General features: G+C 41.6%; 1 protein-coding gene and 21 non-coding genes across 22 annotated transcripts in view; all 22 read right to left on the reverse strand.

Moving 5' to 3' along the window:
• The window catches only part of nop9 (NOP9 nucleolar protein), a 112,671-nt gene that overhangs the window by 92,262 nt on the left and 447 nt on the right, over positions 1–19,962 (reverse strand). The window contains exon 2 of the mRNA XM_086078775.1: positions 19,415–19,566. Within this exon, the coding sequence (XP_085934901.1) occupies positions 19,415–19,521 (107 nt within the window). The 5' untranslated portion in view covers positions 19,522–19,566. The remainder of the gene's footprint in view (positions 1–19,414; positions 19,567–19,962) is intronic.
• Positions 371–443, reverse strand: trnar-ucg (transfer RNA arginine (anticodon UCG)). The gene has a single exon. It is a non-coding gene; the product is annotated as a tRNA-Arg (tRNA).
• trnar-ucg (transfer RNA arginine (anticodon UCG)) lies at positions 1,794–1,866 on the reverse strand. Its single transcript has one exon. It is a non-coding gene; the product is annotated as a tRNA-Arg (tRNA).
• On the reverse strand, positions 1,989–2,060 carry trnah-gug (transfer RNA histidin (anticodon GUG)). The gene has a single exon. It is a non-coding gene; the product is annotated as a tRNA-His (tRNA).
• Positions 3,237–3,309, reverse strand: trnar-acg (transfer RNA arginine (anticodon ACG)). The gene has a single exon. It is a non-coding gene; the product is annotated as a tRNA-Arg (tRNA).
• trnar-acg (transfer RNA arginine (anticodon ACG)) lies at positions 5,381–5,453 on the reverse strand. Its single transcript has one exon. It is a non-coding gene; the product is annotated as a tRNA-Arg (tRNA).
• On the reverse strand, positions 6,103–6,175 carry trnar-acg (transfer RNA arginine (anticodon ACG)). Its single transcript has one exon. It is a non-coding gene; the product is annotated as a tRNA-Arg (tRNA).
• trnar-acg (transfer RNA arginine (anticodon ACG)) lies at positions 6,822–6,894 on the reverse strand. The gene has a single exon. It is a non-coding gene; the product is annotated as a tRNA-Arg (tRNA).
• trnar-acg (transfer RNA arginine (anticodon ACG)) lies at positions 8,984–9,056 on the reverse strand. Its single transcript has one exon. It is a non-coding gene; the product is annotated as a tRNA-Arg (tRNA).
• On the reverse strand, positions 9,705–9,777 carry trnar-ucg (transfer RNA arginine (anticodon UCG)). The gene has a single exon. It is a non-coding gene; the product is annotated as a tRNA-Arg (tRNA).
• Positions 10,622–10,693, reverse strand: trnah-gug (transfer RNA histidin (anticodon GUG)). Its single transcript has one exon. It is a non-coding gene; the product is annotated as a tRNA-His (tRNA).
• On the reverse strand, positions 11,150–11,222 carry trnar-ucg (transfer RNA arginine (anticodon UCG)). The gene has a single exon. It is a non-coding gene; the product is annotated as a tRNA-Arg (tRNA).
• trnar-ucg (transfer RNA arginine (anticodon UCG)) lies at positions 11,866–11,938 on the reverse strand. Its single transcript has one exon. It is a non-coding gene; the product is annotated as a tRNA-Arg (tRNA).
• On the reverse strand, positions 12,583–12,655 carry trnar-acg (transfer RNA arginine (anticodon ACG)). Its single transcript has one exon. It is a non-coding gene; the product is annotated as a tRNA-Arg (tRNA).
• Positions 13,313–13,385, reverse strand: trnar-acg (transfer RNA arginine (anticodon ACG)). The gene has a single exon. It is a non-coding gene; the product is annotated as a tRNA-Arg (tRNA).
• Positions 13,508–13,579, reverse strand: trnah-gug (transfer RNA histidin (anticodon GUG)). Its single transcript has one exon. It is a non-coding gene; the product is annotated as a tRNA-His (tRNA).
• On the reverse strand, positions 14,034–14,106 carry trnar-ucg (transfer RNA arginine (anticodon UCG)). The gene has a single exon. It is a non-coding gene; the product is annotated as a tRNA-Arg (tRNA).
• trnah-gug (transfer RNA histidin (anticodon GUG)) lies at positions 15,672–15,743 on the reverse strand. Its single transcript has one exon. It is a non-coding gene; the product is annotated as a tRNA-His (tRNA).
• On the reverse strand, positions 16,198–16,270 carry trnar-acg (transfer RNA arginine (anticodon ACG)). Its single transcript has one exon. It is a non-coding gene; the product is annotated as a tRNA-Arg (tRNA).
• Positions 16,393–16,464, reverse strand: trnah-gug (transfer RNA histidin (anticodon GUG)). The gene has a single exon. It is a non-coding gene; the product is annotated as a tRNA-His (tRNA).
• Positions 17,114–17,185, reverse strand: trnah-gug (transfer RNA histidin (anticodon GUG)). Its single transcript has one exon. It is a non-coding gene; the product is annotated as a tRNA-His (tRNA).
• Positions 17,642–17,714, reverse strand: trnar-ucg (transfer RNA arginine (anticodon UCG)). The gene has a single exon. It is a non-coding gene; the product is annotated as a tRNA-Arg (tRNA).

Below are 19,962 nucleotides of genomic sequence, written 5' to 3' on the forward strand. Positions count from 1 at the left end.
GATTCAGGACTACTATCAAACTATGTCAAATTAATGTCCTGGGAATAAAAGTGTCCTCCAGTGCGCCTTGAAACTGATACAATTCATTAATGTTGGACACCAATTCAGTGGAAATGCAGTTTTTTTAGCGCAGTCTGGACATTGCATCTACCTTTTACTGTTTTAGTAAGAACTTCATGTGGTAAAGTAAAATAAAACCTGGAACTAAATACTGCGCAAACTAGAAGTAACAGATACTTGAGGTGAGAAAACATTGGAAGTTACCATGTCCAACTTGACAATATTGCGTGAGGTTGCATTCCTAAGAAATATCAGGTGAACAGATGTAACATAGCAGTTTTAGATCAGGTTTACCATAAACAAAGAGAGTTGAGCTAGCCAGGAGTTGAACCTAGAATCTTCTGATCCGAAGTCAGACGCGTTATCCATTGCGCCACTAGCCCCTTAAAGCAAGGTGATCTTCTGTAAGCTACAGTGGCGGATTGTCACTGGCACGCAAAGGGAAGGCTTTTATGTCAATCAGCAGTAAAAAAGAAAAAAGAAAAGGTAAGCAGAGTGTTGAGTTTGCCGTGGCCCGGATTTGAACCGGGGTTGCTGCGACCACAACGCAGAGTACTAACCACTATACAATCATGGCCCATCTATTGGATAAAATTGTCTATCTCTGATATTTGCTGCCATCGACCCGAGGAAACGTTCAGGCTGCTGATTCAGGACTACTATCAACCTATGTCAAATGAATGTCCTGGGAATAAAAGTGTCCTCCAGTGCGCCTTGAAACTGATACAATTCATTAATGTTGGACACCAATTCAGTGGAAATGCAGTTTTTTTAGCGCAGCCTGGAGATTGCATCTACCTTTTACTGTTTTAGTAAGAACTTCATGTGGAAAAGTAAAAAACAAACTGGAACTAAATACTGCGCAAACTAGAAGTAACAGATACTTGAGGTGAGAAAACATTGGAAACTACCATGTCCAACTTGACAATATTGCGTGAGTTTGCGTTCCTAAGAAATATCAGGTGAACAGATGTAACATAGCAGTTTTAGATCAGGTTTACCATAAACAAAGAGAGTTGAGCTCGCCAGGAGTTGAACCTAGAATGTTCTGATCCGTAGTCAGACGCGTTATCCATTGCGCCACTAGCCCTTTAAAGCAAGGTGATCTTCTGTAAGCTACAGTGGCGGATTGTCACTGTCACGCAAAGGGAAGGCTTTTATGTCAATCAGCAGTAAAAAAAATAAAAATAAGCAGAGTGCTAAGTTTGCCATGACCCGGATTCGAACCGGGGTTGCTGCAACCACAACGCAGAGTACTAACCACTATACGATCACGGCCCACAAGGCTTTGCCCATCTAGTGGATACAATTGTCTATCTCTAATATTTGCTGCCATCGACCCATGGAAACGTTCAGGCTGCTGATTCAGGACTACTATCAAACTATGTCAAATGAATGTCCTGGGAATAAAAGTGTCCTCCAGTGCGCCTTGAAACTGATACAATTAATTAATGTTGGACACCAATTCAGTGGAAATGCAGTTTTTTTTAGCGCAGCCTGGAGATTGCATCTACCTTTTACTGTTTTAGTAAGAACTTCATGTGGAAAAGTAAAAAACAAACTGGAACTAAATACTGCGCAAACTAGAAGTAACAGATACTTGAGGTGAGAAAACATTGGAAGCTACCATGTCCAACTTGACAATATTGCGTGAGGTTGCATTCCTAAGAAATATCAGGTGAACAGATGTAACATAGCAGTTTTAGATCAGGTTTACCATAAACAAAGAGAGTTGAGCTAGCCAGGAGTTGAACCTAGAATCTTCTGATCCGAAGTCAGACGCGTTATCCATTGCGCCACTAGCCCCTTAAAGCAAGGTGATCTTCTGTAAGCTACAGTGGCGGATTGTCACTGTCACGCAAAGGGAAGGCTTTTATGTCAATCAGCAGTAAAAAAGAAAAAAGAAAAGGTAAGCAGAGTGTTGAGTTTGCCGTGACCCGGATTTGAACCGGGGTTGCTGCGACCACAACGCAGAGTACTAACCACTATACGATCACGGCCCACAAGGCTTTGCCCATCTAATGGATACAATTGTCTATCTCTGATATTTGCTGCCATCGACCTGAGGAAACGTTTAGGCTGCTGATTCAGGACTACTATCAAACTATGTCAAATTAATGTCCTGGGAATAAAAGTGACCTCCAGTGCGCCTTGAAACTGATACAATTCATTAATGTTGGACACCAATTCAGTGGAAATGCAGTTTTTTTAGCGCAGCCTGGAGATTGCATCTACCTTTTACTGTTTTAGTAAGAACTTCATGTGGAAAAGTAAAAAACAAACTGGAACTAAATACTGCGCAAACTAGAAGTAACAGATACTTGAGGTGAGAAAACATTGGAAACTACCATGTCCAACTTGACAATATTGCGTGAGTTTGCGTTCCTAAGAAATATCAGGTGAACAGATGTAACATAGCAGTTTTAGATCAGGTTTACCATAAACAAAGAGAGTTGAGCTCGCCAGGAGTTGAACCTAGAATATTCTGATCCGTAGTCAGACTCGTTATCCATTGCGCCACTAGCCCTTAAAAGCAAGGTGATCTTCTGTAAGCTACAGTGGCGGATTGTCACTGTCACGCAAAGGGAAGGCTTTTATGTCAATCAGCAGTAAAAAAGAAAAAAGAAAAGATAAGCAGAGTGTTGAGTTTGCCGTGACCCGGATTTGAACCGGGGTTGCTGCGACCACAACGCAGAGTACTAACCACTATACGATCACCGCCCACAAGGCTTTGCCCATCTAGTGGATACAATTGTCTATCTCTGATATTTGCTGCCATCGACCCGAGGAAACGTTCAGGCTGCTGATTCAGGACTACTATCAAACTATGTCAAATGAATGTCCTGGGAATAAAAGTGTCCTACAGTGCGCCTTGAAACTGATACAATTCATTAATGTTGGACACCAATTCAGTGGAAAAGCAGTTTTTTTTAGCGCAGCCTGGAGATTGCATCTACCTTTTACTGTTTTAGTAAGAACTTCATGTGGAAAAATAAAAAACAAACTGGAACTAAATACTGCGCAAACTAGAAGTAACAGATACTTGAGGTGAGAAAACATTGGAAGCTACCATGTCCAACTTGACAATATTGCGTGAGTTTGCGTTCCTAAGAAATATCAGGTGAACAGATGTAACATAGCAGTTTTAGATCAGGTTTACCATAAACAAAGAGAGTTGAGCTAGCCAGGAGTTGAACCTAGAATCTTCTGATCCGTAGTCAGACGCGTTATCCATTGCGCCACTAGCCCTTTAAAGAAAGGTGATCTTCTGTAAGCTACAGTGGCGGATTGTCACTGTCACGCAAAGGGAAGGCTTTTATGTCAATCAGCAGTAAAAAAAATAAAAATAAGCAGAGTACTAAGTTTGCCGTGACCCGTATTTGAACCGGGGTCGCTGTGACCACAACGCAGTGTACTAACCACTATACAATAAGGGCCCACAAGGCTTTGACCATCTAGTGGATAAAATTGTCTATCTCTGATATTTGCTGCCATCGACCCGAGGAAACGTTCAGGCTGCTGATTCAGGACTACTATCAAACTATGTCAAATTAATGTCCTGGGAATAAAAGTGTCCTCCAGTGCGCCTTGAAACTGATACAATTCATTAATGTTGGACACCAATTCAGTGGAAATGCAGTTTTTTTAGCGCAGTCTGGACATTGCATCTACCTTTTACTGTTTTAGTAAGAACTTCATGTGGTAAAGTAAAATAAAACCTGGAACTAAATACTGCGCAAACTAGAAGTAACAGATACTTGAGGTGAGAAAACATTGGAAGTTACCATGTCCAACTTGACAATATTGCGTGAGGTTGCATTCCTAAGAAATATCAGGTGAACAGATGTAACATAGCAGTTTTAGATCAGGTTTACCATAAACAAAGAGAGTTGAGCTAGCCAGGAGTTGAACCTAGAATCTTCTGATCCGAAGTCAGACGCGTTATGCATTGCGCCACTAGCCCCTTAAAGCAAGGTGATCTTCTGTAAGCTACAGTGGCGGATTGTCACTGGCACGCAAAGGGAAGGCTTTTATGTCAATCAGCAGTAAAAAAGAAAAAAGAAAAGGTAAGCAGAGTGTTGAGTTTGCCGTGGCCCGGATTTGAACCGGGGTTGCTGCGACCACAACGCAGAGTACTAACCACTATACAATCATGGCCCATCTATTGGATAAAATTGTCTATCTCTGATATTTGCTGCCATCGACCCGAGGAAACGTTCAGGCTGCTGATTCAGGACTACTATCAACCTATGTCAAATGAATGTCCTGGGAATAAAAGTGTCCTCCAGTGCGCCTTGAAACTGATACAATTCATTAATGTTGGACACCAATTCAGTGGAAATGCAGTTTTTTTAGCGCAGCCTGGAGATTGCATCTACCTTTTACTGTTTTAGTAAGAACTTCATGTGGAAAAGTAAAAAACAAACTGGAACTAAATACTGCGCAAACTAGAAGTAACAGATACTTGAGGTGAGAAAACATTGGAAACTACCATGTCCAACTTGACAATATTGCGTGAGTTTGCGTTCCTAAGAAATATCAGGTGAACAGATGTAACATAGCAGTTTTAGATCAGGTTTACCATAAACAAAGAGAGTTGAGCTCGCCAGGAGTTGAACCTAGAATGTTCTGATCCGTAGTCAGACGCGTTATCCATTGCGCCACTAGCCCTTTAAAGCAAGGTGATCTTCTGTAAGCTACAGTGGCGGATTGTCACTGTCACGCAAAGGGAAGGCTTTTATGTCAATCAGCAGTAAAAAAGAAAAAAGAAAAGACAAGCAGAGTGTTGAGTTTGCCGTGACCCGGATTTGAACCGGGGTTGCTGCGACCACAACGCAGAGTACTAACCACTATACGATCACGGGCCACAAGGCTTTGCCCATCTAGTGGATACAATTGTATATCGCTGATATTTGCTGCCATCGACCCTCGGAAACGTTCAGGCTGCTGATTCAGGACTACTATCAAACTATGTCAAATGAATGTCCTGGGAATAAAAGTGTCCTCCAGTGCGCCTTGAAACTGATACAATTCATTAATGTTGGACAACAATTCAGTGGAAAAGCAGTTTTTTTTAGCGCAGCCTGGAGATTGCATCTACCTTTTACTGTTTTAGTAAGAACTTCATGTGGAAAAGTAAAAAACAAACTGGAACTAAATACTGCGCAAACTAGAAGTAACAGATACTTGAGGTGAGAAAACATTGGAAGCTACCATGTCCAACTTGACAATATTGCGTGCGTTTGCGTTCCTAAGAAATATCAGGTGAACAGATGTAACATTGCAGTTTTAGATCAGGTTTACCATAAACAAAGAGAGTTGAGCTAGCCAGGAGTTGAACCTAGAATCTTCTGATCCGTAGTCAGACGCGTTATCCATTGCGCCACTAGCCCTTTAAAGCAAGGTGATCTTCTGTAAGCTACAGTGGCGGATTGTCACTGTCACGCAAAGGGAAGGCTTTTATGTCAATCAGCAGTAAAAATGAAAAGAAAAGATAAGCAGAGTGTTGAGTTTGCCGTGACCCGGATTTGAACAGGGGTTGCTGCGACCACAACGCAGAGTACTAACCACTATACGATCACGGCCCACAAGGCTTTGCCCATCTAGTGGATACAATTGTCTATCTCTGATATTTGCTGCCATCGACCCTCGGAAACGTTCAGGCTGCTGATTCAGGACTACTATCAAACTATGTCAAATGAATGTCCTGGGAATAAAAGTGTCCTCCAGTGCGCCTTGAAACTGATACAATTAATTAATGTTGGACACCAATTCAGTGGAAATGCAGTTTTTTTTAGTGCAGCCTGGAGATTGCATCTACCTTTTACTGTTTTAGTAAGAACTTCATGTGGAAAAGTAAAAAAAAAAAACTGGAACTAAATACTGCGCAAACTAGAAGTAACAGATAATTGAGGTGAGAAAACATTGGAAGTTACCATGTCCAACTTGACAATATTGCGTGAGTTTGCGTTCCTAAGAAGAATCAGGTGAACAGATGTAACATAGCAGTTTTAGATAAGGCTTACCATAAACAAAGAGAGTTGAGCTAGCCAGGAGTTGAACCTAGAATCTTCTGATCCGTAGCCAGATGCGTTATCCATTGCGCCACTAGCCCCTTAAAGCAAGGTGATCTTCTGTAAGCTACAGTGGCGGATTGTCACTGTCACGCAAAAGAAAGGCTTTTATGTCAATTAGCAGTAAAAAAAAAAAAAAAAAAGATAAGCAGAGTGCTAAGTTTGCCACGCCCCGGATTTGAACCGGGGTTGCTGCGACCACAACGCAGAGTACTAACCAGTATACGATCACGGCCCACAAGGCTTTGCCCATCTAGTGGATAAAATTGTCTATCTCTGATATTTGCTGCCATCGACCCTTGGATACGTTCAGGCTGCTGATCCAGGACTTCTGTGAAACTATGTCAAATGAATGTCCTGGGCATAAAATTGTCTTCCAGTGCGCTGAAACTGTTACAATTCATAAATGTTGGACACCAATTCAGAGGAAATGCAGTTTTTTTAGCGCAGCCTGGAGATTGCATCTACCTTTTACTGTTTTAGTAAGAACTTCATGTGGAAAAGTAAAAAAAAACCTGGAACTAAATACTGCGCAAACTAGAAGTAACAGATACTTGAGGTGAGAAAACATTTGAAGTTACCTTGTCCAACTTGACAATATTGCGTGAGTTTGGGTTCCTAAGAAATATCAGGTGAACAGATGTAACATCGCAGATTCAGACCAGGTTTACCATAAACAAAGAGAGTTGAGCTAGCCAGGAGTTGAACCTAGAATCTTCTAATCCGTAGTCAGATGCGTTATCCATTGCGCCACTAGCCCCTTAAAGCAAGGTGATCTTCTGTAAGCTACAGTGGCGGATTGTCACTGTCACGCAAAGGGAAGGCTTTTATGTCAATCAGCAGTAAAAAAAAAAAAAGATAAGCAGAGTGCTAAGTTTGCCGTGACCCGGATTTAAACCGGTGTTGCTGCGATCACAACACAGAGTACTAACCACTATACGATCACGGCCCACAAGGCTTTGCCCATCTCGTGGATACAATTGTCTATCTCTGATATTTGCTGCCATCGACCCTCGGAAACGTTCAGGCTGCTGATTCAGGACTACTATCAAACTATGTCAAATGAATGTCCTGGGAATAAAAGTGTCCTCCAGTGCGCCTTGAAACTGATACAATTAATTAATGTTGGACACCAATTCAGTGGAAATGCAGTTTTTTTTAGCGCAGCCTGGAGATTGCATCTACCTTTTACTGTTTTAGTAAGAACTTCATGTGGAAAAGTAAAAAAAAAAAACTGGAACTAAATACTGCGCAAACTAGAAGTAACAGATACTTGAGGTGAGAAAACATTGGAAGTTACCATGTCCAACTTGACAATATTGCGTGAGTTTGCGTTCCTAAGAAATATCAGGTGAACAGATGTAACATAGCAGTTTTAGATCAGGCTTACCATAAACAAAGAGAGTTGAGCTAGCCAGGAGTTGAACATAGAATCTTCTGATCCGTAGTCAGACGCGTTATCCATTGCGCCACTAGCCCTTTAAAGCAAGGTGATCTTCTGTAAGCTACAGTGGCGGATTGTCACTGTCACGCAAAGGGAAGGCTTTTATGTCAATCAGCAGTAAAAATGAAAAAAGAAAAGATAAGCAGAGTGTTGAGTGTGCCGTGACCCTGATTCAAACCGGGGTTGCTGCGACCACAACGCAGAGTACTAACCACTATACGATCACGGCCCACAAGGCTTTGCCCATCTAGTGGATACAATTGTCTATCTCTGATATTTGCTGCCATCGACCCGAGGAAACGTTCAGGCTGCTGATTCAGGACTACTATCAAACTGTCAAATTAATGTCCTGGGAATAAAAGTGTCCTCCAGTGCGCCTTGAAACTGATACAATTCATTAATGTTGGACACCAATTCAGTGGAAATGCAGTTTTTTTTTGGCGCATCCTGGAGATTGACAATACCTTTTACTGTTTTAGTAAGAACTTCATGTGGAAAAGTAAAAAAAAAACTGGAACTAAATACTGCGCAAACTAGAAGTAACAGATACTTGAGGTGAGAAAACATTGGAAGTTACCATGTCCAACTTGACAATATTGCGTGAGTTTGCGTTCCTAAGAAATATCAGGTGAACAGATGTAACATAGCAGTTTTAGATCAGGTTTACCATAAACAAATAGAGTTGAGCTAGCCAGGAGTTGAACCTAGAATCTTCTGAACCGAAGTCAGACGGGTTATCCATTGCGCCAGTAGCCCCTTAAAGCAAGGAGATCTTCTGTTAGCTACAGTGGCGGATTGTCACTGTCACGCAAAGGGAAGGCTTTTATGTCAATCAGCAGTAAAAAAGATAAAAGAAAAGATAAGTAGAGTGTTGAGTTTGCCGTGACCCGGATTCAAACCAGGGTTGCTGCAACCACAACGCAGAGTACTAACCACTATACGATCACGGCCCACAAGGCTTTGCCCATCTAGTGGATACAATTGTCTATTTCTGATATTTGCTGCCATCGACCCGAGGAAACGTTCAGGCTGCTGATTCAGGACTACTATTAAACTGTCAAATTAATGTCCTGGGAATAAAAGTGTCCTCCAGTGCGCCTTGAAACTGATACAATTCATTAATGTTGGACACCAATTCAGTGGAAATTAAGTTTTTTTTTTGGCGCATCCTGGAGATTGACAATACCTTTTACTGTTTTAGTAAGAACTTCATGTGGAAAAGTAAAAAAAAAACTGGAACTAAATACTGCGCAAACTAGAAGTAACAGATACTTGAGGTGAGAAAACATTGGAAGCTACCATGTCCAACTTGACAATATTGCGTGAGTTTGCGTTCCTAAGAAATATCAGGTGAACAGATGTAACATTGCAGTTTTAGATCAGGTTTACCATAAACAAAGAGAGTTGAGCTAGCCAGGAGTTGAACCTAGAATCTTCTGATCCGTAGTCAGACGCGTTATCCATTGCGCCACTAGCCCTTTAAAGCAAGGTGATCTTCTGTAAGCTACAGTGGCGGATTGTCACTGTCACACAAAAGGAAGGCTTTTATGTCAATCAGCAGTAAAAATGAAAAAAGAAAAGATAAGCAGAGTGTTGAGTTTGCCGTGACCCGGATTCGAACCCGGGTTGCTGCGACCACAACGCAGAGTACTAACCACTATACGATCACGGCCCACAAGGCTTTGCCCATCTAGTGGATACAATTGTCTATCTCTGATATTTGCTGCCATCGACCCGAGGAAACGTTCAGGCTGCTGATTCAGGACTACTATCAAACTGTCAAATTAATGTCCTGGGAATAAAAGTGTCCTCCAGTGCGCCTTGAAACTGATACAATTCATTAATGTTGGACACCAATTCAGTGGAAATGCAGTTTTTTTTAGCGCAGCCTGGAGATTGCATCTACCTTTTACTGTTTTAGTAAGAACTTCATGTGGAAAAGTAAAAAAAAAACTGGAACTAAATACTGCGCAAACTAGAAGTAACAGATACTTGAGGTGAGAAAACATTGGAAGATACCATGTCCAACTTGACAATATTGCGTGAGTTTGCGTTCCTAAGAAATATCAGGTGAACAGATGTAACATAGCAGTTTTAGATCAGGTTTACCATAAACAAAAGAAAGTTGAGCTAGCCAGGAGTTGAACCTAGAATCTTCTGATCCGAAGTCAGACGCGTTATCCATTGCGCCACTAGCCCCTTAAAGCAAGGTGATCTTCTGTAAGCTACAGTGGCGGATTGTCACTGTCACGCAAAGGGAAGGCTTTTATGTCAATCAGCAGTAAAAAAGAAAAAAGAAAAGATAAGTAGAGTGTTGAGTTTGCCGTGACCCGGATTTGAACCAGGGTTGCTGCGACCACAACGCAGAGTACTAACCAGTATACGATCACGGCCCACAAGGCTTTGCCCATCTAGTGGATACAATTGTCTATCTCTGATATTTGCTGCCATCGACCCGAGGAAACGTTCAGGCTGCTGATTCAGGACTACTATCAAACTGTCAAATTAATGTCCTGGGAATAAAAGTGTCCTCCAGTGCGCCTTGAAACTGATACAATTCATTAATGTTGGACACCAATTCAGTGGAAATGCAGTTTTTTTTAGCGCAGCCTGGAGATTGCATCTACCTTTTACTGTTTTAGTAAGAACTTCATGTGGAAAAGTAAAAAAAAAAAACTGGAACTAAATACTGCGCAAACTAGAAGTAACAGATACTTGAGGTGAGAAAACATTGGAAGCTACCATGTCCAACTTGACAATATTGCGTGAGTTTGCGTTCCTAAGAAATATCAGGTGAACAGATGTAACATTGCAGTTTTAGATCAGGTTTACCATAAACAAATAGAGTTGAGCTAGCCAGGAGTTGAACCTAGAATCTTCTGAACCGAAGTCAGACGGGTTATCCATTGCGCCAGTAGCCCCTTAAAGCAAGGAGATCTTCTGTTAGCTACAGTGGCGGATTGTCACTGTCACGCAAAGGGAAGGCTTTTATGTCAATCAGCAGTAAAAAAGAAAAAAGAAAAGATAAGTAGAGCGTTGAGTTTGCCGTGACCCGGATTCGAACCAGGGTTGCTGCGACCACAACGCAGAGTACTAACCACTATACGATCACGGCCCACAAGGCGTTGCCCATCTAGTGGATACAATTGTCTATCTCTAAATATTTGCTGCCATCGACTCTCGGAAACGTTCAGGTTGCTGATTCAGGACTACTATCAAACTATGTCAAATGAATGTCCTGGGCATAAAATTGTCCTCCAGTGCGCCTTGAAACTGATACAATTCATTAATGTTGGACACCAATTCAGTGGAAATGCAGTTTTTTTTAGCGCAGCCTGGAGATTGCATCTACCTTTTACTGTTTTAGTAAGAACTTCATGAGGAAAAGTAAAAAACAAACTGGAACTAAATACTGCGCAAACTAGAAGTAACAGATACTTGAGGTGAGAAAACATTGGAAGCTACCATGTCCAACTTGACAATATTGCGTGAGTTTGCGTTCCTAAGAAATATCAGGTGAACAGATGTAACATAGCAGTTTTAGATCAGGTTTACCATAAACAAAGAAAGTTGAGCTAGCCAGGAGTTGAACCTAGAATCTTCTGATCCGAAGTCAGACGCGTTATCCATTGCGCCACTAGCCCTTTAAAGCAAGTTGATCTTCTGTAAGCTACAGTGGCGGATTGTCACTGTCACGCAAAAGGAAGGCTTTTATGTCAATCAGCAGTAAAAAAAATAAAAATAAGCAGAGTGCTAAGTTTGCCGTGACCCGGATTCAAACCGGGGTTGGTGCAACCATAACGCAGAGTACTAACCACTATACGATCACGGCCCACAAGGCTTTGCCCATCTAGTGGATACAATTGTCTATCTCTAATATTTGCTGCCATCGACCCTTGGAAACGTTCAGGCTGCTGATTCAGGACTACTATCAAACTATGTCAAATGAATGTCCTGGGAATAAAAGTGTCCTCCAGTGCGCCTTGAAACTGATACAATTCATTAATGTTGGACACCAATTCAGTGGAAATGCAGTTTTTTTTAGCGCAGCCTGGAGATTGCATCTACCTTTTACTGTTTTAGTAAGAACTTCATGAGGAAAAGTAAAAAACAAACTGGAACTAAATACTGCGCAAACTAGAAGTAACAGATACTTGAGGTGAGAAAACATTGGAAGCTACCATGTCCAACTTGACAATATTGCGTGAGTTTGCGTTCCTAAGAAATATCAGGTGAACAGATGTAACATAGCAGTTTTAGATCAGGTTTACCATAAACAAAGAGAGTTGAGCTAGCCAGGAGTTGAACCTAGAATCTTCTGATCCGAAGTCAGACGCGTTATCCATTGCGCCACTAGCCCCTTAAAGCAAGGTGATCTTCTGTAAGCTACAGTGGCGGATTGTCACTGTCACGCAAAGGGAAGGCTTTTATGTCAATCAGCAGTAAAAAAAAAAAATAATAAGCAGAGTGCTAAGTTTGCCGTGACCCGGATTTAAACCGGTGTTGCTGCGATCACAACACAGAGTACTAACCACTATACGATCACGGCCCACAAGGCTTTGCCCATCTCGTGGATACAATTGTCTATCTCTAAATATTTGCTGCCATCGACCCTTGGAAACGTTCAGGTTGCTGATTCAGGACTACTATCAAACTATGTCAAATGAATGTCCTGGGTATAAAATTGTCCTCCAGTGCGCCTTGAAACTGATACAATTCATTAATGTTGGACACCAATTCAGTGGAAATGCAGTTTTTTTAGTGCAGCCTGGAGATTGCATCTACCTTTTACTGTTTTAGTAAGAACTTCATGTGGAAAAGTAAAAAAATACCTGGAAATAAATACTGCGCAAACTAGAAGTAACAGATACTTGAAGTGAGAAAACATTGGAAGTTACCATGTCCAACTTGACAATATTGCGTGAGTTTGCATTCCTAAGAAATATCAGGTGAACAGATGTAATATAGCAGTTTTAGATCAGGTTTACCATAAACAAAGAGAGTTGAGCTAGCCAGGAGTTGAACCTAGAATCTTCTGATCCGTAGTCAGACGCGTTATCCATTGCGCCACTAGCCCCTTAAAGGAAGGTGATCTTCTGTAAGCTACTGTGGCGGATTGTCACTGTCACGCAAAAGGAAGGCTTTTATGTCAATCAGCAGTAAAAAAAAAAGAAGAAAAAAAAGAAAAGATAAGCAGAGTGTTGAGTTTGCCGTGACCCGGATTTGAACAGGGGTTGCTGCGACCACAACGCAGAGTACTAACCACTATACGATCACGGCCCACAAGGCTTTGCCCATCTAGTGGATACAATTGTCTATCTCTGATATTTGCTGCCATCGACCCTCGGAAACGTTCAGGCTGCTGATTCAGGACTACTATCAAACTGTCAAATTAATGTCCTGGGAATAAAAGTGTCCTCCAGTGCGCCTTGAAACTGATACAATTCATTAATGTTGGACACCAATTCAGTGGAAATGCAGTTTTTTTTTGGCGCATCCTGGAGATTGACAATACCTTTTACTGTTTTAGTAAGAACTTCATGTGGAAAAGTAAAAAAAAAACTGGAACTAAATACTGCGCAAACTAGAAGTAACAGATACTTGAGGTGAGAAAACATTGGAAGCTACCATGTCCAACTTGACAATATTGCGTGAGTTTGCGTTCCTAAGAAATATCAGGTGAACAGATGTAACATTGCAGTTTTAGATCAGGTTTACCATAAACAAAGAGAGTTGAGCTAGCCAGGAGTTGAACCTAGAATCTTCTGATCCGTAGTCAGACGCGTTATCCATTGCGCCACTAGCCCTTTAAAGCAAGGTGATCTTCTGTAAGCTACAGTGGCGGATTGTCACTGTCACGCAAAGGGAAGGCTTTTATGTCAATCAGCAGTAAAAATGAAAAAAGAAAAGATAAGCAGAGTGTTGAGTTTGCCGTGACCCGGATTCAAACCGGGGTTGCTGCGACCACAACGCAGAGTACTAACCACTATACGATCACGGCCCACAAGGCTTTGCCCATCTAGTGGATACAATTGTCTATCTCTGATATTTGCTGCCATCGACCCGAGGAAACGTTCAGGCTGCTGATTCAGGACTACTATCAAACTGTCAAATTAATGTCCTGGGAATAAAAGTGTCCTCCAGTGCGCCTTGAAACTGATACAATTCATTAATGTTGGACACCAATTCAGTGGAAATGCAGTTTTTTTTAGCGCAGCCTGGAGATTGCATCTACCTTTTACTGTTTTAGTAAGAACTTCATGAGGAAAAGTAAAAAACAAACTGGAACTAAATACTGCGGAAACTAGAAGTAACAGATACTTGAGGTGAGAAAACATTGGAAGATACCATGTCCAACTTGACAATATTGCGTGAGTTTGCGTTCCTAAGAAATATCAGGTGAACAGATGTAACATAGCAGTTTTAGATCAGGTTTACCATAAACAAAAGAAAGTTGAGCTAGCCAGGAGTTGAACCTAGAATCTTCTGATCCGAAGTCAGACGCATTATCCATTGCGCCACTAGCCCTTTAAAGCAAGGTGATCTTCTGTAAGCTACAGTGGCGGATAGTCACTGTCACGCAAAGGAAAGGCTTTTATGTCAATCAGCAGTAAAAAAAAAAAAAAGATAAGCAGAGTGCTAATTTTTCCGTGACCCGGATTTAAACCGGTGTTGCTGCGATCACAACGCAGAGTACTAACCACTATACGATCACGGCCCACAAGGCTTTGCCCATCTCGTGGATACAATTGTCTATCTCTAAATATTTGCTGCCATCGACCCTTGGAAACGTTCAGGTTGCTGATTCAGGACTACTATCAAACTATGTCAAATGAATGTCCTGGGTATAAAATTGTCCTCCAGTGCGCCTTGAAACTGATACAATTCATTAATGTTGGACATCAATTCAGTGGAAATGCAGTTTTTTTTAGCGCAGCCTGGAGATTGCATCTACCTTTTACTGTTTTAGTAAGAACTTCATGTGGAAAAGTAAAAAAAAAAAACTGGAACTAAATACTGCGCAAACTAGAAGTAACAGATACTTGAGGTGAGAAAACATTGGAAGTTACCATGTCCAACTTGACAATATTGCGTGAGTTTGCGTTCCTAAGAAATATCAGGTGAACAGATGTAACATAGCAGTTTTAGATCAGGCTTACCATAAACAAAGAGAGTTGAGCTAGCCAGGAGTTGAACCTAGAATCTTCTGATCCGTAGCCAGACGCATTATCCATTGCGCCACTAGCCCCTTAAAGCAAGGTGATCTTCTGTAAGCTACAGTGGCGGATTGTCACTGTCACGCAAAAGAAAGGCTTTTATGTCAATAAGCAGTAAAAAAAAAAAAAAAAAAGATAAGCAGAGTGCTAAGTTTGCCACGCCCCGGATTTGAACCAGGGTTGCTGCGACCACAACGCAGAGTACTAATCAGTATACGATCACGGCCCACAAGGCTTTGCCCATCTAGTGGATAAAATTGTCTCTCTCTGATATTTGCTGCCATCGACCCTCGGAAACATTCAGGCTGCTGATTCAGGACTACTATCAAACTATGTCAAATTAATGTCCTGGGAATAAAAGTGTCCTCCAGTGCGCCTTGAAACTGATACAATTCATTAATGTTGGACACCAATTCAGTGGAAATGCAGTTTTTTTTAGCGCAGCCTGGAGATTGCATCTACCTTTTACTGTTTTAGTAAGAACTTCATGTGGAAAAGTAAAAAACAAACTGGAACTAAATACTGCGCAAACTAGAAGTAACAGATACTTGAGGTGAGAAAACATTGGAAGCTACCATGTCCAACTTGACAATATTGCGTGAGTTTGCGTTCCTAAGAAATATCAGGTGAATAGATGTAACATTGCAGTTTTAGATCAGGTTTACCATAAACAAAGAGAGTTGAGCTAGCCAGGAGTTGAACCTAGAATCTTCTGATCCGTAGTCAGACGCGTTATCCATTGCGCCAGTAGCCCCTTAAAGCAAGGAGATCTTCTGTTAGCTACAGTGGCGGATTGTCACTGTCACGCAAAGGGAATGCATTTATGTCAATCAGCAGTAAAAAAGAAAAAAGAAAAGATAAGTAGAGTGTTGAGTTTGCCGTGACCCGGATTCGAACCAGGGTTGCTGCGACCACAACGCAGAGTACTAACCACTATACGATCACGGCCCACAAGGCTTTGCTCATCTAGTGGATACAATTGTCTATCTCTGATATTTGCTGCCATCGACCCGAGGAAACGTTCAGGCTGCTGATTCAGGACTACTATCAAACTGTCAAATTAATGTCCTGGGAATAAAAGTGTCCTCCAGTGCGCCTTGAAACTGATACAATTCATTAATGTTGGACACCAATTCAGTGGAAATGCAGTTTTTTTTTGGCGCATCCTGGAGATTGACAATACCTTTTACTGTTTTAGTAAGAACTTCATGTGGAAAAGTAAAAAAAAAACTGGAACTAAATACTGCGCAAACTAGAAGTAACAGATACTTGAGGTGAGAAAACATTGGAAGCTACCATGTCCAACTTGACAATATTGCGTGAGTTTGCGTTCCTAAGAAATATCAGGTGAACAGATGTAACATTGCAGTTTTAGATCAGGTTTACCATAAACAAAGAGAGTTGAGCTAGCCAGGAGTTGAACCTAGAATCTTCTGATCCGTAGTCAGACGCGTTATCCATTGCGCCACTAGCCCTTTAAAGCAAGGTGATCTTCTGTAAGCTACAGTGGCGGATTGTCACTGTCACGCAAAGGGAAGGCTTTTATGTCAATCAGCAGTAAAAATGAAAAAAGAAAAGATAAGCAGAGTGTTGAGTTTGCCGTGACCCGGATTTGAACCGGGGTTGCTGCGACCACAACGCAGAGTACTAACCACTATACGATCACGGCCCACAAGGCTTTGCCCATCTAGTGGATACAATTGTCTATCTCTGATATTTGCTGCCATCGACCCGAGGAAACGTTCAGGCTGCTGATTCAGGACTACTATCAAACTGTCAAATTAATGTCCTGGGAATAAAAGTGTCCTCCAGTGCGCCTTGAAACTGATACAATTCATTAATGTTGGACACCAATTCAGTGGAAATGCAGGGTTTTTTTAGCGCATCCTGGAGATTGACAATACCTTTTACTGTTTTAGTAAGAATTTCATGTGGAAAAGTAAAAAAAAAACTGGAACTAAATACTGCGCAAACTAGAAGTAACAGATACTTGAGGTGAGAAAACATTGGAAGTTACCATGTCCAACTTGACAATATTGCGTGAGGTTGCGTTCCTAAGAAATATCAGGTGAACAGATGTAACATAGCAGTTTTAGATCAGGTTTACCATAAACAAATAGAGTTGAGCTAGCCAGGAGTTGAACCTAGAATCTTCTGAACCGAAGTCAGACGGGTTATCCATTGCGCCAGTAGCCCCTTAAAGCAAGGAGATCTTCTGTTAGCTACAGTGGCGGATTGTCACTGTCACGCAAAGGGAAGGCTTTTATGTCAATCAGCAGTAAAAAAGAAAAAAGAAAAGATAAGTAGAGTGTTGAGTTTGCCGTGACCCGGATTCGAACCAGGGTTGCTGCGACCACAACGCAGAGTACTAACCACTATACGATCACGGCCCACAAGGCGTTGCCCATCTAGTGGATACAATTGTCTATCTCTAAATATTTGCTGCCATCGACTCTCGGAAACGTTCAGGTTGCTGATTCAGGACTACTATCAAACTATGTCAAATGAATGTCCTGGGCATAAAATTGTCCTCCAGTGCGCCTTGAAACTGATACAATTCATTAATGTTGGACACCAATTCAGTGGAAATGCAGTTTTTTTTAGCGCAGCCTGGAGATTGCATCTACCTTTTACTGTTTTAGTAAGAACTTCATGAGGAAAAGTAAAAAACAAACTGGAACTAAATACTGCGCAAACTAGAAGTAACAGATACTTGAGGTGAGAAAACATTGGAAGATACCATGTCCAACTTGACAATATTGCGTGAGTTTGCGTTCCTAAGAAATATCAGGTGAACAGATGTAACATAGCAGTTTTAGATCAGGTTTACCATAAACAAAGAAAGTTGAGCTAGCCAGGAGTTGAACCTAGAATCTTCTGATCCGAAGTCAGACGCGTTATCCATTGCGCCACTAGCCCTTTAAAGCAAGGTGATCTTCTGTAAGCTACAGTGGCGGATTGTCACTGTCACGCAAAAGGAAGGCTTTTATGTCAATCAGCAGTAAAAAAAATAAAAATAAGCAGAGTGCTAAGTTTGCCGTGACCCGGATTCAAACCGGGGTTGGTGCAACCACAACGCAGAGTACTAACCACTATACGATCACGGCCCACAAGGCTTTGCCCATCTAGTGGATACAATTGTCTATCAGAGACTGACTTGAGGTGAGAAAACTTTGGGAGATACTCTTTCCTTCTTGACAAGATTGTGTGAGTTTGCGCTTCCCAGAAATTTCAGGTGAACAGTTGTAACATAGTAGTTTTGGATTGGGTTTACCGTTAAAACAACAACAAAAAACTGAAGAGCTAGCCTGGAGTCAAACCTAGAATCTTCTGATCCATATTCAGACGCATTATCCATTTCATCACTAGCTCCTTAGCCAAAGGTGATCGTCTGTAAGCCTCAGTGGAGGATTGTCAATGCCCCACGCAGAGGGAAGGCTTTTATGTCAATCGGCAGTAAAAAAAAAAAAATTGTGGAATGTTGAGTCATCTGACGTGACCCGGATTTACTGTGACCACAACACTACTAACTAGTACTAACCACTATATGATCACAGCCGGTTCCATCTCGTGGATAAAATTGTCTGTTTATCGCTGTCGGCTGCTGGCAGCACCAAGGCCCACATAGGAAAACTACAAACTGCTGAGCACGGTTTAGGTTTACTGTGAAATGTTAATGTCCTGGGCATAAAATTGTCCATCAGTGTGCCTTGAAACTGATGCAATTTATAATGTTGGGCACCAATTCAGTGGAACAGCAGTTTTATGAGTGCAGCCTGGAAATTGCATTGCACGAGTTTTCCTGTTTTAGTAAGAACTTCATGGGGTGGTTATTTTGCCGCCCAACGTGCGGGACGGGGCATTCCCATGAAGGCTGTGACTTCACGTGCAAAAAGTCTCATAGATACCTGTCTTGCTTACCGTCATCCACCAATCAGAGTGTGTTGAGACGGGCCATCTGATTGGTTCCTACCCAGCAAAGATGATTGGCTCTTTTGCCCCTCTTATTGCTATTAGGAATATGTTTAAACTTTGTTAGGAACTGTTTGAAACTGTTATGACTTCATTTGGAAATAGTACTTGGTTAGAAACTGCTAGGACCTCAAAATGTGTTTGTTCAACTTTTATTCTTGTTTAATGTTGCGTTGTTTACTTTAAAGCAATGTTTTTGTTGTAAATGTGTAAAAGTCTAAACCCTCTCTCTCTCTCTCTCTCTCTCTCTCTCTCTCTCTCTCTCTCTCTCTCTCTCTCTCTCTATATATATATATATATATATATATACAAACAGGCGATTCTAGGATCAGAGGTTTAGGGGTGCTATAAAGACATTTAGGGGTGCTTGGGTACTACAACGGGGGGTTATGTGATAGGTAGCTTGTCGTGGTTTGGGGTTACTTCCCGCTCCAAAAATTGCATGGGAAGTCAGTGAGTAAACCGAATCTAATAAAAGTTATGCAAAGGAGAAAAGGACTTAAAATGAAAACATATCCCAACCCTAATTTATTGAAAAGGGTACTCTTTTTGATACAACAGCTCCTCAACATACGCATTGACAGAATGCATGTTTCTGGAGTAAGCCAGCTCCCCACAGTTTACAGTGAGAATTAACTAAAACGGACCTTGGACTTGGGCGGCATGGTGGATGACTGGTTAGCACGTCCGCCTCCCAGTGCAAAGGACGTGAGATTGAGTCCGGGCTTCGGCCTTCCTGGGTCGGAGTTTGCATGTTCTACCTGTGCTTGCGTAGGTTTTCTCCGGGTACTCCGGTTTCCTGCCACATTCCAAAGACATGCATGGCAGGTTAATTGAACACTCCAAATTGTCCATAGGTGTGATTGTGAGTGTGGATGGTTGTTTGTCTCTTTGTGCCCTGCGATTGGCTGGCAACCAGTTCAGGGTGTACCCCGCCTACTGCCTGAAGCCAGCTGGGATAGGCTCCTGCGACCCTTGCGAGGACAGGTGGTTAAGAAAATGGATGGATGGACCTTGGACTTGTTTTTGAAATGTTCTTTTAAATGAACCACACAACATATAAAATATGTTAACAGACACTAACTTAATACAGAATGATTGCTTTTTGTCTATACCTGTCTGTACTATGTTATAAAAACACACATCAAAAAACCAATGTGCTTGAATCTACAAAATAATAATGCATGTACAAGTC

The sequence above is a fragment of the Leptonotus elevatus genome, chromosome 1 (genome assembly GCF_054856555.1).
Source record: "Leptonotus elevatus isolate MCC_2025b chromosome 1, RoL_Lele_1.0, whole genome shotgun sequence".
Classification (NCBI taxonomy): domain Eukaryota; kingdom Metazoa; phylum Chordata; class Actinopteri; order Syngnathiformes; family Syngnathidae; genus Leptonotus; species Leptonotus elevatus.